Source organism: Brachyhypopomus gauderio, chromosome 8 (genome assembly GCF_052324685.1).
Source record: "Brachyhypopomus gauderio isolate BG-103 chromosome 8, BGAUD_0.2, whole genome shotgun sequence".
Classification (NCBI taxonomy): Eukaryota; Metazoa; Chordata; class Actinopteri; order Gymnotiformes; family Hypopomidae; genus Brachyhypopomus; species Brachyhypopomus gauderio.
The window spans coordinates 8,111,252-8,125,435 of NC_135218.1; the positions used below are offsets into that span (position 1 = coordinate 8,111,252).

Sequence of the window (14,184 nt, forward strand, 5' to 3'; positions counted from 1 at the left end):
CATTAGGGGAAAACATTTTATTAGATTAGCAATACATGTGGCGAAAACCACAATTCTACAAAAGTCTTGCCAAGCATTTTAATAATTATTTTGACAAGGTCTGGTTTTCCAGAATCCAAAGTAAACAGAGTGCTTCAAAAAAGCAAGCACACGTTTTTATGAAAATCAGTACAAAGTCACTGTCAATTATAAGTCCAATTTCAAATTAATGTTCTTCCAAATGACACTGTCCAATGTTTGTCAAACAAACATAATTAGGGAGGCTGTTGGTCATTGATTTCAGTGGGCATGAGATTAAGAGTAGGGCAAGACTTGCATTAAGGTTTTTGCACATGGAAGGTGTGTTATGACTGGGGAAGGGTAAAAGTGAAGACTATCTATTCTGCTGCAGTTTCATTCTCTACTCGAGGTCCTGAAGCATTTTCTGCAGTCTTGGAAGCCTGTAGTAAAATAAAATATGGACCAGAATTAAGAAATGATGAACAATACATAAAGAAAAGACGGGATATTATCATCGTATAGTTGTATCTAAACTGAAAATTTAAATATACCACTTAAATAACCTCACCTTCTTTTTCTTCTTCTTCTGTGCTTTACGACTTGCAGAGCTCTGGATCAGAGACTGTAAGAGAACATTTTAAATTAAAGTAAATAATAATGTAAAAACAGATGTGCACATGACTCCTGGTTCTTTACACTGAAGATAGCTCTTAATGCCTGTATGTTTGGGCTCATTGTTCTGTTGCAGAATAAATCGGGAGGCAATCAGACACCTTGATGGTACTGAGTGTTGGATAAATATCTTTATGTTTCAGCATGGAGGACACCATTAATCCTGAGCAAATCTTCCAACTCCATTTGCTGAAATGCAGCCCCAAACTTGCAAGGAACTTCCACCACAGATCACCGTCACCAGCAGACACTTATTATTGTATGTCTCTCCAGCCCTTCGGCGAACAAAGCCTGCATTGCCATCTTTGCCTGAGAGAGCCATTGCTGATGCAGTAGAACTCCCTTGTGATTTATGACCTGTGAGCAGTCATGCTCAACCTCACCTTTGTGGCAGTTTGGGTCAGGGTTAATCAGTTTGGTTGTTCCTCACCCAGTTTTAAGCCTCCTACAAAGCTTGTTATAGTTAATAACGTTGTTTCAACATACATATAAAAATTAGGGATGTCCCGATCCAGCTTTTTGAACTTCCGATCCGATACCGATATTTATTTGCACTTCCGATCCGATACCGATATCGGCCGATACCGATACCGGCCTATCCGAGCATGTATTAAAGTTATTTAGCCAACTTACTTTGTTGTCAAACTCATGTTGAAAAGCGTTTTACTCTTGATAACAAGTAGCCAGCTGAATTAGGTGTGTTTGAATAATACACAATGGTTGGTAAGGAGAAACTGACCTGTTTATTTAGCAATTAATAAACTCAAAATAGACAAAATATTAAATAACAAACAGAAATAGCATCAGTAAACCAAGGATTAAAAAGCCACAAGTGCAAATAATATTGTAAATTATATAAAAAAAAAAAACACACACAACCTGAGTGGAAAATAGTCTATTATTAACATTAACATTAACATCAATCAGTGCTCTTGAACAAGTGTAAACCAAAGCAAAAAAAAAAAATCCGTGCACATATCGTATACTAATTAAAAGCAAAATGCCTTCTACTCCACACTTTGCTGCTCCATCCCCATCTATACACTCCCTTCAATTCAAACGTTTCTGCCAGTGTTAGTTGTGTAGGACCTTTCTTTTTGTCTTCGGTTTTCATTAGAAACTCGTCATGTTGTTTATGGTGGTATTTCGCTAAATGCTTGATTAGATTGGTGGTATTAAAAGTTCTTACAGCTTTACCACAACGCTTGACTTTACTGTGGCATATGTTGCACTCTACCTCTTCGTCTTTGTCATCCTTTAAGGTAAAATAATCCCACACAACTGACCGATAACTTCAAATTTACACGGCGGTCCGAGATGCCACGGAGCTAAATTGGAGCAGAAACTATGCTCGTGTGCTGAAGGTGTGCTGGAAAATGCGGACCGGATTTTACTCTCACTAGCAAAAACTGGAATGGATTATCTAAATGGGTGCGCTGGAAAACCCGGATCGGACTTTAAAAAAAAAACTGGATCGGGAGTCTGGATCGGCATTTTCTCGTGTCTGCCGATCCGATACCGATACGCATTTTTTGCTAATATCGGCGGCCGATCCGATCCAAATATCGGATCGGGACAACCCTAATAAAAATAATCATCAACTCTGATATAATTGGTTAATTATACACCATACTATATATTCTTACAAAATTTTTGAAAGCAATCTTACTTTCCGGCATTTTACCCACACTGCCCTAAAGCCTTTGCACAGAACTGAGTATTGTTTCAAAACAAATTTCATTTCAGTAAAATCCTGATGCCTCATTACCAAGTCAAATGTGTGCCAGAATGTTTCAGGCAATCTCACATGGATAACCTGGCTGTTCGGGAAATGCAAGAATTGTTTATACCTTTAGCTCAGGATCCTGAACGTCGTGCTCGGATCTGTAAAGTTCTGGCTCAAACGGCCCACTGGTGATTTTCAAAGGCCCGTTGGCCATCAGCAGCACTGTGAACTTAAACTGAGCCACATACTCTCCTAGTGAAAAGAGGAGCAGGAGACGAATACAATTTTCATTTGACAAGGAGGAAATGGGAGTGAGAAGAGTGAAAATTAGAGTATGAGTGCAAATAACGGGACGAGTGCTCACTCACCCTCCTTCTCATGCAGCACGCTGAATGGCTGAAGCAGCTCGTGTTTGGCACACTCAACCACTCCTAGACGGGCCTTCCCTTCATCTTCAAACGCCCTGGCCAACGGAGACACCATCAGTCACTACATCTACGCTTCTTCACACATCAGCAGCCCGGCCCATATGCCTCAACTTGACCACAAAGTATTAGGAGGCCTCCAAGAGGGGTTTAAAGAACTGAAAGAATGATGAAGTGGCAGCAAGCAGCATCCACTACCTAAGAGTGAAAGGCATGGTGTCAAAGCGTCTCTCCACCTCGCTGAAGAACATTCTGGAGGTCTTCATCTTCAGCCCGTACTGTTTACTTGGGTCTCGCTTGTAGATGGTGGTCCTTTGGCCGCCGTCTCTCGCCTATAACAGAAACACAGATAGTTCTTACAGAGTAGATGTTAATTTAGTCCATCTTCTCTGGATAAATTCTAGACGTATATTGTCTCTTCAGTTGAGAAACTCTAAAAGTATGACAATTTTAGATCAATAGTATAATACGGTTTTGTGAAAAAGTGAGAATCTTGCAAAACTATTGCATTTTTGCATAATATCATCCTCCTAAAATTTGATGTGATCTTTACCATCCAATAAAGACAACTGCAATGTTTATCTCAAGGAACAAAAAATTATTATTTTTTTTTATGACAAAGGGCACTGAAACAGAAATATGAACTGCTGCTCGGTCCTGCAGTGGATTCTGCCTCCTTGCCAGTGTTTTACTTAATATACATTTTTGGGATGCCGTGCCTTAACATCCTGCTTCAGATTACACCAGAACATTCCAGCGCATCAGAATTCAGTTAGCTTAAAGCATATTTCTTGTGTCTGTTGTTTGTTTATTCTGTGTTATAGGGCATTATACCCAGCTTCTGCTGGGTTGTAGATCACAGAGAACAGGGTATTTCAGTATAATATTTCCAGAAAGACAAAACCAAGAATCCTGGGCTCTGAGCCCATCAGTGCAGCCTTACCACTCAAATCCTGTCAACATTTGGGGTGTTGGTATGTACATTTTGGCATTGACATGCAGAGGTTTGCTCCAAAACAAGTACTATGAACATTCAAAGCATTTGAATGTATATGAATGCAACATGCATATGAATGTACATTATGAATTTAAATTCAAGAATGGCTCATGAAAAAACCCACAGTGAAGATTGTGGACTGAGACCTAATTGGCTGATAGTCATATCTTATTACATCTTAACTTTGTTATTACATCATAGATATATACAGCATCTATAACAGACCACATAATTGAGGGATCAAAACTTTTGATTCCTGACATATATTAATGTTCATGCTTACATCACATTCTACAATAAATTATCTTTGATAGCAGTGCATTGTGTGAAAGTTCACAGGCCAGTAGTATGTATTCAGATGGTTTTGTAGGCAGGACAAATTACCTTTCCTTCTCCTGTACTGATCAATACATCCACAGCATACACCTCATGGACCTCAAATTCTGCCTTCTCGTGGTCTTTCCTTTGAGAAAATAAAGAGAAATGCTTTGAGCTCTGTTGTCTTTTCATGGCTGAACAAGGGACTTCATTGGGACGTAGCTTTGACAGCATGCATGATCCATTTAACAACTGTGAGAGAGGGTTGTATTTTACTTTTGCTGGTCTGTGGGATTTTGAATGATGGTCTTCTCTCCATCAATAACATGTTGCTTCAATTGATGTGACAACATACCTAAGGGCCACAAAAAGTAACACAATTGTACCCTCAAGTTCTAATTACATTTCAAGTAAGCTTTGTGAATTGAGCCTATGAAAACGGTTTCATGCATCAAAGCAGCATGTAGTACTTAGACACAACCGCTTCAAATAAATAATACTCTGCTCACCCTCAATCGGACTGCATTTAAAAGACTGAGCAATCTTATTCCACGCCTCCGTCACCTGTGTGTTCTGGGGGACACAGACAAACAAAGCGGCTATTTTAAAAACAAAGTATAGGCAGACACGACTCATTTACAACTCCTCATCTTAGTTGGACATTGTTTTTTGTCCTCAGAAATACGGGATTAAATACATTCAGAATGTGCCAGTTTAACCCCGACTTGAAGTCTCTTTTTAAATGGTCGCCAGGTTATACTAAATAGCACGTAAAACACTTGCACTTACTTGGTTGCCAGGTTTTACAAGACGGAGTGCTGCCTCTGCACACAAATACGCGGCTTTGATGACATCGGCTTTCCTGCCTGTCACAGGTGCTTCCTGTGAGGATTTAATACAGCGAGTCATATATTAATGCAAAACTGGCCTTATTCAAGCTCACTGAGCAGATCTATAAAGAGAATAAGCAATTCAAACCCAAACTTCCATACACACCTTACTGGTCCCAACAACAAAGCTATGGGCTATGTTGGAGATAAAGCCATCGACATGAACTCCCAGATCACTGCACAGAGAGGGGATATATTAAAATAAAAAAACACAAAAAGTTACCCAAATGCCCTAAATGTACAAACATTGATCAAATGTTTTCTTTCATTTATAACACATGTGCTTAGCAGCAAACAGGGGATGAGGATTACATAAACACTGGGGAAAACTGCACACAAGTCAAAACAGAAAGAGGGGTGAAATAGGGAAAGAAAACTGTAAAAAAAAAAGATGGGAAATGGACACGGTGGAAGTTGCCTACATTTTGACCAAGTCGCCATCTTTAAGTGTGTAGTCAGGGTCACTCTTCAAGGGAGAGAAGTGGCATACACAGTTATTGACCGACACGCTGGTGGGGAACGCAATGCCTGCAAGAAAGACAACCACCAGTGCTCAACATTTGTCCTTCTGCAAAAGATGTGTGTATATGTAAATATATGCATATGAGCAAGACACAGGATAAAGGCAGGATTCAAGCATTTCACTAGATCTGTACTCATTCCGTCACGACTAAAAGCAGCTAGTCACGTCTCCACTACGAGATAGTCGGCTGAGTGGAGTGGCATGGCACGTTTGATAGACATCATCTAAATCCATCATTATGAAAGGTTATTTGAAGAGTTTAGTGTACTTCACACTCTCTTCCTCCAGTTGTCTGAACCAACACTTCCTCCCTCTTACCTTTCTTCATGTCTTTCTCTTTCTTGAAGACCTTCCCGGTTTCTGTCATAATGTAAGAATCTCCTCTCTCACACAGACTGAGGACGGACACACCCGGCTTGGCCGCCTCCACCACCACCCTCAGCGCCTCTGGGACAGGTGACAGGTGACCGGGGGAAGAAAGAACCAAGAAATAACCAAGTTTACACATTAGGAGGCAACTGGAAACACTGTGTCGAAAATAAACAGTGTCTGGGTCATGGATACTAGCGAAGACAGCTGCTCAAGCCAGATAAGCTGACGTTAAAACCCTCCGTCTGCATTACAGGTGCTGGTTAACTGCACTACAAGAGGAGGAGGTCGTGAGGGAGCACAGAGACACACCGCCCTCCGGTTTGTTGGCTGAACCCCCGTTAGCGGGACGTTAGCCAGCTCGCTACCCGCCCGAGTCTGGGGTGCGTGGGCAGTGACAGTCGGAGCCGCAGCTGGCCGACCAACCTCGCCCAGCACAGCCAAGTGTTACCGCCATTTCCGAATACAACACCGGTGCGTGTGTAGTCCAGCCAGTCGGGCGGTTCTAACCCCTAAAAACACCCCCACACCACCAGCTAGGCTAACAATGCTAACAATGAAGCCGCGGGCGGTTGGCCGGCGTTAGCTGTCCGTTAGCCGGCGAGCTAAGCCCCGTGTGAGGAGGCCGCTACGGGAGCGGCGAGTCTCTACCGCCTCGTCCCCTGTTCTGTGGTTAATAACTCACGGTTGGCAATGTCGCCGCCCATCTTGTACTTGGTCACGACCAGGTCCTCGGCGATGGTCTGCTCCTGCTGTTCGTCGTCGGACATCTTTGCGACAGCACCCGAAGTGAAGCCCGAGCCGATGAGCGGAGCAGCGAGATCAGTCGCGCCGCCAGCCTGCTGCCGCTGCCGCCGTCCGCCGCGCTTCGTTCCGTGCGGGCCTCCACGCGCTCCAAGCCCCGCCCACTCCGTGGCCCCGCCCACTCCGTCAGAACGTAACTGCCGGCGTCACCAAGAGACGACTTACCGCCAAAAATACAGGCTGTGATGTTTCTCAGCTCATACGTTTGGACGAAAAAAATAAAAACACTTTCTGTAGTTTTAAGAATACTAATATAAAAGTCATTTATAATTACCTTTCGCACTTATTATTCAACTTATTCGTTGTCCATTTACGACTTTTTTAAAATCTAAACGTTGAAACAGCTAATGAAACATAGATATGTAAAATATTAAGTGTTTAGCACAAACACAGAACATGACCTATACAAATATACGACAAACTTGTAATGAGTCACACAGAAGCGTAAAGATTGTTAACAGGTCTTTTTTTATAATATGACCCCAATATAAAATTCCTTCTTTATTGGACATATTTACACAGATACAAACAATTCAAGCAAATAAAGAAAACATAATTGCCAAGGGCAGAGGCCAAGGCATCTTTTTGCATTAGCTGTGCCACCATAGGTCGGATGGTTGAAAATAGATTGACTACAATACATTTACATATGTAATTTATACAAAAATAGCATTTAAAAGCAAATATCCCTGACTTGTTTTCAATTTGGTACAGTTGGATGGATAGTAAGCTGCCATGCTATAGTGATGAAGGCTCCTGTAACAGACATGATTCATAGACACACTGACAGAAAGAAAGCCCCGTGCTGCTTATATTTCTTACAAAAATAGAAAATTGTTTGTGTCCTGAGGACATGAAATATTAATTGGCTTACATGTTTGTATGCAGTCGTCATTGCATTACCTGTAATAGCTCATTATCTGGTACTGGCATCCTTCACTATGTTTTAAGGTATTATGACAGACGTGTGTGTGTGTGTGTGTGTGTGTGTTAGGGTTACCACCTGCCCCATTTGGCTATTAAATGTTGCATTCCGTATTGAAGCAATACAGGATGGATTTGTTCCGTATTTCCATAAATGTCCAATACACATTTAATTTAATCCCCTCAAAAAAAAAAAAAGATCCATCATACAACCCCCCTCTACCCCCCAGACAGCATCAGTGGAGATGAATATAAGGGGTCCCCACAGCAGTTGCCTCATAATGGACATGAGGAGCTGAGGAGTGGTGGGCATCCTTTTTTTCATTTCTGAAAGGTGGCAACACTAGTGTGTGTGTGTGTGTGTTTTATTGAGACATGTTTTTTTTTAGCCAAAGTCATATGTAATGCTTCACCGATTGCTACTTGTGCTTAGTCAGTGCTAATAATTTTCAGTTAGGTCTTAGGGTTTATTTTTCCATCATCTCCCCACATATTTTAGCTCCTCTTTTAGGCTAAATTTCTCCCTCACTTAAACACGTTTGCTTCTTCATTCCATTCATTATTTTCAAGTGTGACCCACTCAACCAGCCCCCCCCCCCCCCCCAGTCCTATGTACGCACTGCGTTTGCTTTAGAATATAATCGACTGTGCCAGTAGTCAGGATTATCAAAAGACCTGTCCCCTCCCTTGTTGCCCACTCCTGCACACACGTTAACATATGGGCCCAGTCCTAAAGTGGGCTGGCTCCTTGACCGATCACCCTGGGTCCTAGCTCCCTCCTGTTGCCCATCCATCCGGAGGTTCTGGTACACCGCTGAGTTGCTACGTACCACCAACGAGTCCATTTCCTCGTATTCATACATTTCACCTCCCCCACCGTTACAGCCCTGCGCCATTAATGAGTGCCTCAGCCTGGGTTGGTGGTTTGTGTACTGATAGTCTTCCTCTTCATCCTCATCTTCCACCAAGGATTCTGGTGGAGAAAGTTGGGCGTCTGGCATCAGGCAGTTAACTCTGGGTGAGGTCAGGGGTGCTGCCATCCCGGGACCGCTGCGAATGTCCATGTACTCGTAGACTCGTAGGTCCATATCGGCCTCGGCGTACTCGGGCTCGCTGGACACAAGTTCTGCCTCGCTACGGCTTCTCTCATCCAGAGAGGACTGCGATGCCCCTCCACTACTTTCTGAGTCCATGGACAACCTTTCATTCGGATGTCTGGCGCCTGGAAAACTGTGACCCCACGCGGGACGTGAAGTGGAACTGCGTGCGGACGTTGGCTGCTGACCGCAGCTGCGATTCTTGTATCTGAGGGGAAGTTTCTGGTTGTTCATATACTCGTATTCTTCTTCTGCAGCGCCACGCGCTTCTAGCAGTTCTAATGAATGACCATTAGACAACCTCCCGTGGGACAGTGCAACACTGGGACACAAGGAAAGCGGTGTGTCTGAAGGGAGAAGGATGTTAAAACAAATCTGCCATTGCCAAGACCAAGACCGAGAGCAAGAGGTTAGGCTGGGTAACGGGTTTTTGTTTCCTTACCTCTCTCTGGACTATCGCTTAATCCTGGCAACACATATCCATTTTGGTCTTCCTCTCCTTCCGTGCACGGAGAGGGTGTGTCAGGGATGGGTGTGTCCGGGGGGCCTGACAGACTGTCTCTCTGAGACATGTAGGCGCTGTCCTCCCGTTGGCGTGTCCTCTTCTGGTTGCCGCCCACCGCGAAGTCTTCGCTTGTCTCAATTTCCGAAATTGTGCCGCGCCCCTCCGAGCTCTCCGAGATGGTGCGGGCGGAGTTGAGACGCGAACGCGTTTGCCATACGGTCTAAAAGAGGACACGAGGATACGTTACAAAGGCAACGCAGTGCGTCACATTGCCTCTACCACGACAGCAAACGATTTACATCCGCCACCCCTGTGGCATAGTGAATACCTGTGCGGAGCCCTCCACGCTTGGCGTCATCGGCAAATAACCAGCGAGACAGGACGGGGTGAGAGATGCCTGCATGGACAGAAAGCACTCATGATAAAGGCAGAGGCAACTGATCTTGCAGAGTTCTCCAGCGACAAAACACATTGAAACCTTAAGACTCTTAATCTATGCCTGTTCTCCCAGACATATTCAGTTATGCTTTTTCCATATTTGGTCAACGACCTCTCACCCTCTGAGTGTCTGCGCGCAATCTAGGGAGACTTCTGGATGGAGTGAGGTACGCTGGTGGCATGGTCATGCCGTCTTCTAATACCTCGTCTTCTTGGTCGTCTAGCCCCGCCCCCAGAACGACCATTTCAGTCACGTGTGGCTCAGCAGGAGCGGGCACAGCAGCCGTGCTCTCCCCCTGGTGGCGGGACGTCACGCAACAGTTAAGCAAGACCGACAACTTGCTCAGCTGCAGAAATGCAAACCGTTTACACTAAGTGCACTGTCACTTTGCCTTACTTTGATGACAAGGTAGCGAGGTGGGTCTCTAGCCATGCGGGTGAACTCGTTGGCTAATTCCTTGAAGGTCGGCCGGACATTTTCGTCGATCATCCAGCCTAACGGCAGAAAACGCCTCGTCAGATGGACACGCTCAGATGGCTTAGCTCACCAAAGTGTTGAGGAGGGGACTCACATTTGACCATGACCATGTAAACATCTATTGTGCAGATCTGAGGCTGAGAGAGACGCTCGCCCTTCTCCAGCAGGTCAGGAACTTCCTGTGGTCTCATTGCAGCATAAGGCTCCGCCCCATACGTCATCATCTCCCACACAGTCACACCTACACAGGGAAGGGGGACCAGTACTGAGCACAAATCATGTTTACTTTCTGAGTGTCTACGATATACTCTCTCTCTCTCTCTCTCTCTCTCTCTCTCTCTCTCTCTCTCTCTCTCTCTCTCTCTCTCTCTCTCTCACACACACACACACACACACACACACTAACCATAGCTCCACACATCACTTTGATGTGTATATCTGCGGAACAAAATACTCTCAAGGGCCATCCATTTGATTGGTGTCTGCAAATAAAAACAAATTCAACGTACAGCATTTATGAAGAAGCATAAAACCAGGCCAAACGTGTAGCGCGTGGACGCTGCTCTTACGGGAGCTGCGAGGCCCTTTACCTTGACTTCACTGTAGAAGAGTTTCTTGTCATCTGGATAGAGCAGATCAGCAATTCCATAGTCAGCGATTTGCACCATAAAATCGCTCTTTAGCAGGATGTTCCGAGCAGCCAGGTTCCTGTGGACCATCCTCTGCTCTTCAAGATAATACATACCCTGAAATAGAACCCAGTGGATGGGGTGAGGGAGAGGTCATGGGGAATATAGACAGAAATAGAGGAGAACGACAAAAGTCACAAAAGCTATTGAGGCAACAAACTACTAAATATTTCCGCTAACTGCAATTCTTACAGATTTTCTTTTTTGGAAAGAGCTCAAATATGAAATCTCAACAAAGTAATAATCCACTCCTCACTTGAGCGCACACAAAACCCATCTATTCAAACAGACTCCTTTTACCACACACAATGAAGACATGTGAGAGCAAATACACGCGCGCACACACCCACACATACAAAGACAAACAGACAGGCAGCTTACCTTAGCAATCTGCACACACCAGTTTAGCAGTCTCTGTGGGTTTAGGCTGCCCCTATGCTGCCTGATATGTTCCAGTAAGGACCCCTGGGGGCTGAGCTGGGTGACCAGCTGCAAAGAGGCACCTGGACAGATACCCAACAGCCTCACGATGTAGGGGTGATCCAGACTCCCCATGGCCAGCATGTGCTACAAGACATGGCATATGGCAAATTGACCCACTGCTTTTTGAACCATTGTGTGTGTGTGTGTGTGTGTGGGTGTGTGTGTGTGTGTGTGTGTGTGTGCGCATTTCTCACATCTGTAACTTCCTGGAAAGTCTGCCGTCCAGTGCGGTCCTGAATTGTCTTAATAGCCACTGGAATCTTTATTGTGTCTCCTTCTGGAATCCACACACCCTGAGAGAGAAGGACAAAGACATTTTGGGAAGAGAGACAGAGATGTTACATGCCACCGTGTTGTGTGAAGTCAGTGTCTAAAGACTGATAGGTGTCTGAATCCCTCATTCTAATTGTATAAGTACCTTGTGAACATTGCCAAATATACCAGAGCCCAGAATTTTGCCCTTGCGTAGTTCAGATGCACTAAGGATGCGAGCATGAACTTTTGACCCCTTTTCCCCTGGGTCCAGTGGCTCAAAACTCTGCAGAAATTCCAAAACACACGTGCAAAGATACTCATCAACACATCAGTGTCCACACATCGAAACATCTTATCTAGTTATAGGTTTTACTGTGACCTATGTCTACTGAAAAACAAGTAAAGAAAATGTAATGTAATACTGCATGTAATACTGCACACAATACATGCTTCCACGGCTAAATCGTTTGTGTGTGGTGCAACACGTACCTCTCCTCTCTCCAGGTATCTCCTCATGGCTCGCTTGCGACGTATGGAGAGACTACGGCGATACAGAACGGTCATCACAAACACGGAGAACGCCACCAGAACTCCGGCTATGACACCCAGCACAATTGCAGTCACTGGTAACCTATGGATGCACACGAATACAGCTCATCATCTGAGCATCAACACTGTACAATAATAGCACAATTATACACGTCACTCAACTGCGATGTAATGTTATTCCTAACCAGCAGGGGGAAGCACTCACCCAGCCGAACGCCTGCCGGACTCGACACAGTCTCTCAAACCTGGCCCAGTACACCTAAAACACACAAACCCAAATAATTCCAATTAAAAAGAAAACCCCCAAAGGTTTTTTTTTTAATCACAGAAATCTACAGGAGCTACAGGAGCCAGTGCTGCAATGTCAGAGCACGTCAAGAGCGATTAAGGAAAGAGCTGAAGGGCACGGCAGTATTAGTCAGAGGAAGGGATGTGTCACATCAGGCCTGTGTCAGCCAGATACCACCACTACAACACGTTCAAAACATTCCCATCTGCACAATACTCAGAGCCATGGCCAAAGGCATAATCACCCCTCCTGCTGCTCCGATCACCTATGCACAGTCCACAAACCAGCAACACCATATTATCCAGTGCACAGACCCAGGCTGAATCTCCCAAACGTAGAGCAGCGAATCTGCCCACCAGGACCGCTGCAGTGCATCCTGGGATATGGCTGCGCCAGCTCGGTAAAGAGCTCTCGCTCGGACATAACGCTTTAGTAGATGAGGTCCAGACTTTTGTGCATGGAGGCTGTTACAATAAAGGCTATCTGAGGAGAGACTGCAGGTCAACTAGCCACGGAGGTGTTGCAGTAGTCTAATCTGGGGGTTATGAAAGCATGTGCTAGTTTCTCAGGGTCATGTGGGTTGCAGGTAAGGGGTACAGCAGGGTGTGAGGTGTCTTACCCGTGCGTACAGTTGGCATGGCACGGCTGGCATTTGTTTTGGCTACTGGGGAATTTATAGATGACCAGCCTCTTTTCTCCCATAACTCCCTCTGGGCACGAGGAGACACAATGTGGACCATCCTGTAGCTTTACACACGCTTCACACTGATCTGCCCCCTAGTCACACACACACACACACACACACACACACACACACACACACACACACACACACACACACACACACACACACACACACACTATATATTTGTATTTTGCAGTGTACAATACAATACAATATTATATTGTTGTACAGTATGTTATTATATCATATTATTATAAAATATTCTATAAGGAAAGGAGAGGAAGAGAGATGAAAGGAGAGAGAGAGGGAGAGAGGGAACGGGAGAGAGAGAGGAAGAGAGGGAGAAGGAGAGGGAGAGGAAGAGAGGGGAAAAGAGAGAGAGAGGGAGAGAGGGGAAAAGAGAGAGAGGGAGAGAGGGGAAAAGAGAGATAGAGGGAGAGAGGGGAAAAAGAGAGAGAGGGAGAGAGGGAGAAGGAGAGGGAGAGGAAGAGAGGGGAAAAGAGAGAGAGGGAGAGAGGGAGAAGGAGAGGGAGAGGAAGAGAGGGGAAAAGAGAGAGAGGGAGAGAGGGGAAAAGAGAGAGAGAGGGAGAGAGGGAGAAGGAGAGGGAGAGGAAGAGAGATGAAAGGAGAGGGAGAGAGAGGAAAGGAGAGGGAGAGAGGGAGAGGGAGAGAGGGAGAGAGAGAAGCTTCAGTACCGGTCCTTGGCAGGTGTGCCTGTTCTCCTGCACAGCACACTCAGAGTGGCAGGGCATACACTCGCCATTCGGCCCCGCAAACTCCCGCCTCTCACTGAGGAACCCGACCATGAGAGTTCATGTCATGAGGCATGTTCACCATACACACCAAACCATCTATCAACGTACACACCAAACCATCTACTATCTCTGTTAACTGTGTCTGTCAGTGTGTATGTCTCAAGAAGTAGTAACATATAATGAACTGAGGAGAAAGGAAAAAGACAAAAAAACTGTCTAATCCATTTGTGGTTTTATTGCGATCATTCAGCCAAAATAAAACACAAGCACACACTTACATGCACGTATACACACATGAACCCAAACACACGCA

At 44.9% G+C, this 14,184-nt stretch overlaps 2 protein-coding genes across 2 annotated transcripts in view; both read right to left on the bottom strand.

The window, feature by feature from the left end:
* Positions 1 to 2: 2 nt before the first annotated feature.
* Positions 3 to 6,834, bottom strand: pa2g4a (proliferation-associated 2G4, a). Its single transcript, XM_077014160.1, has 13 exons — positions 6,606 to 6,834; positions 5,870 to 5,998; positions 5,451 to 5,556; positions 5,135 to 5,204; positions 4,928 to 5,020; positions 4,648 to 4,711; positions 4,415 to 4,493; positions 4,205 to 4,283; positions 3,022 to 3,155; positions 2,767 to 2,861; positions 2,523 to 2,650; positions 569 to 622; positions 3 to 440 (listed from the first exon to the last, which is right to left on the bottom strand). The coding sequence occupies exons 1-13, from the start codon at positions 6,688 to 6,690 to the stop codon at positions 378 to 380; spliced, it is 1,179 nt and encodes a 392-aa protein (XP_076870275.1). The 5' UTR covers positions 6,691 to 6,834; the 3' UTR covers positions 3 to 377.
* A 378-nt stretch (positions 6,835 to 7,212) lies between these two features.
* erbb3a (erb-b2 receptor tyrosine kinase 3a) overlaps positions 7,213 to 14,184 on the bottom strand; it is an 18,761-nt gene continuing 11,789 nt past the window's right edge. Inside the window, exons 15-29 of the mRNA XM_077014158.1 lie at positions 13,812 to 13,905; positions 13,051 to 13,208; positions 12,348 to 12,401; positions 12,083 to 12,224; positions 11,757 to 11,876; positions 11,533 to 11,631; positions 11,237 to 11,422; positions 10,757 to 10,912; positions 10,573 to 10,648; positions 10,261 to 10,407; positions 10,086 to 10,183; positions 9,808 to 9,984; positions 9,579 to 9,647; positions 9,188 to 9,470; positions 7,213 to 9,092 (exon numbers count right to left, since the gene is read on the bottom strand). Coding sequence (XP_076870273.1) covers positions 8,257 to 9,092; positions 9,188 to 9,470; positions 9,579 to 9,647; positions 9,808 to 9,984; positions 10,086 to 10,183; positions 10,261 to 10,407; positions 10,573 to 10,648; positions 10,757 to 10,912; positions 11,237 to 11,422; positions 11,533 to 11,631; positions 11,757 to 11,876; positions 12,083 to 12,224; positions 12,348 to 12,401; positions 13,051 to 13,208; positions 13,812 to 13,905 — 2,695 coding nt within the window. The 3' untranslated portion in view covers positions 7,213 to 8,256. The remainder of the gene's footprint in view (positions 9,093 to 9,187; positions 9,471 to 9,578; positions 9,648 to 9,807; positions 9,985 to 10,085; positions 10,184 to 10,260; positions 10,408 to 10,572; positions 10,649 to 10,756; positions 10,913 to 11,236; positions 11,423 to 11,532; positions 11,632 to 11,756; positions 11,877 to 12,082; positions 12,225 to 12,347; positions 12,402 to 13,050; positions 13,209 to 13,811; positions 13,906 to 14,184) is intronic.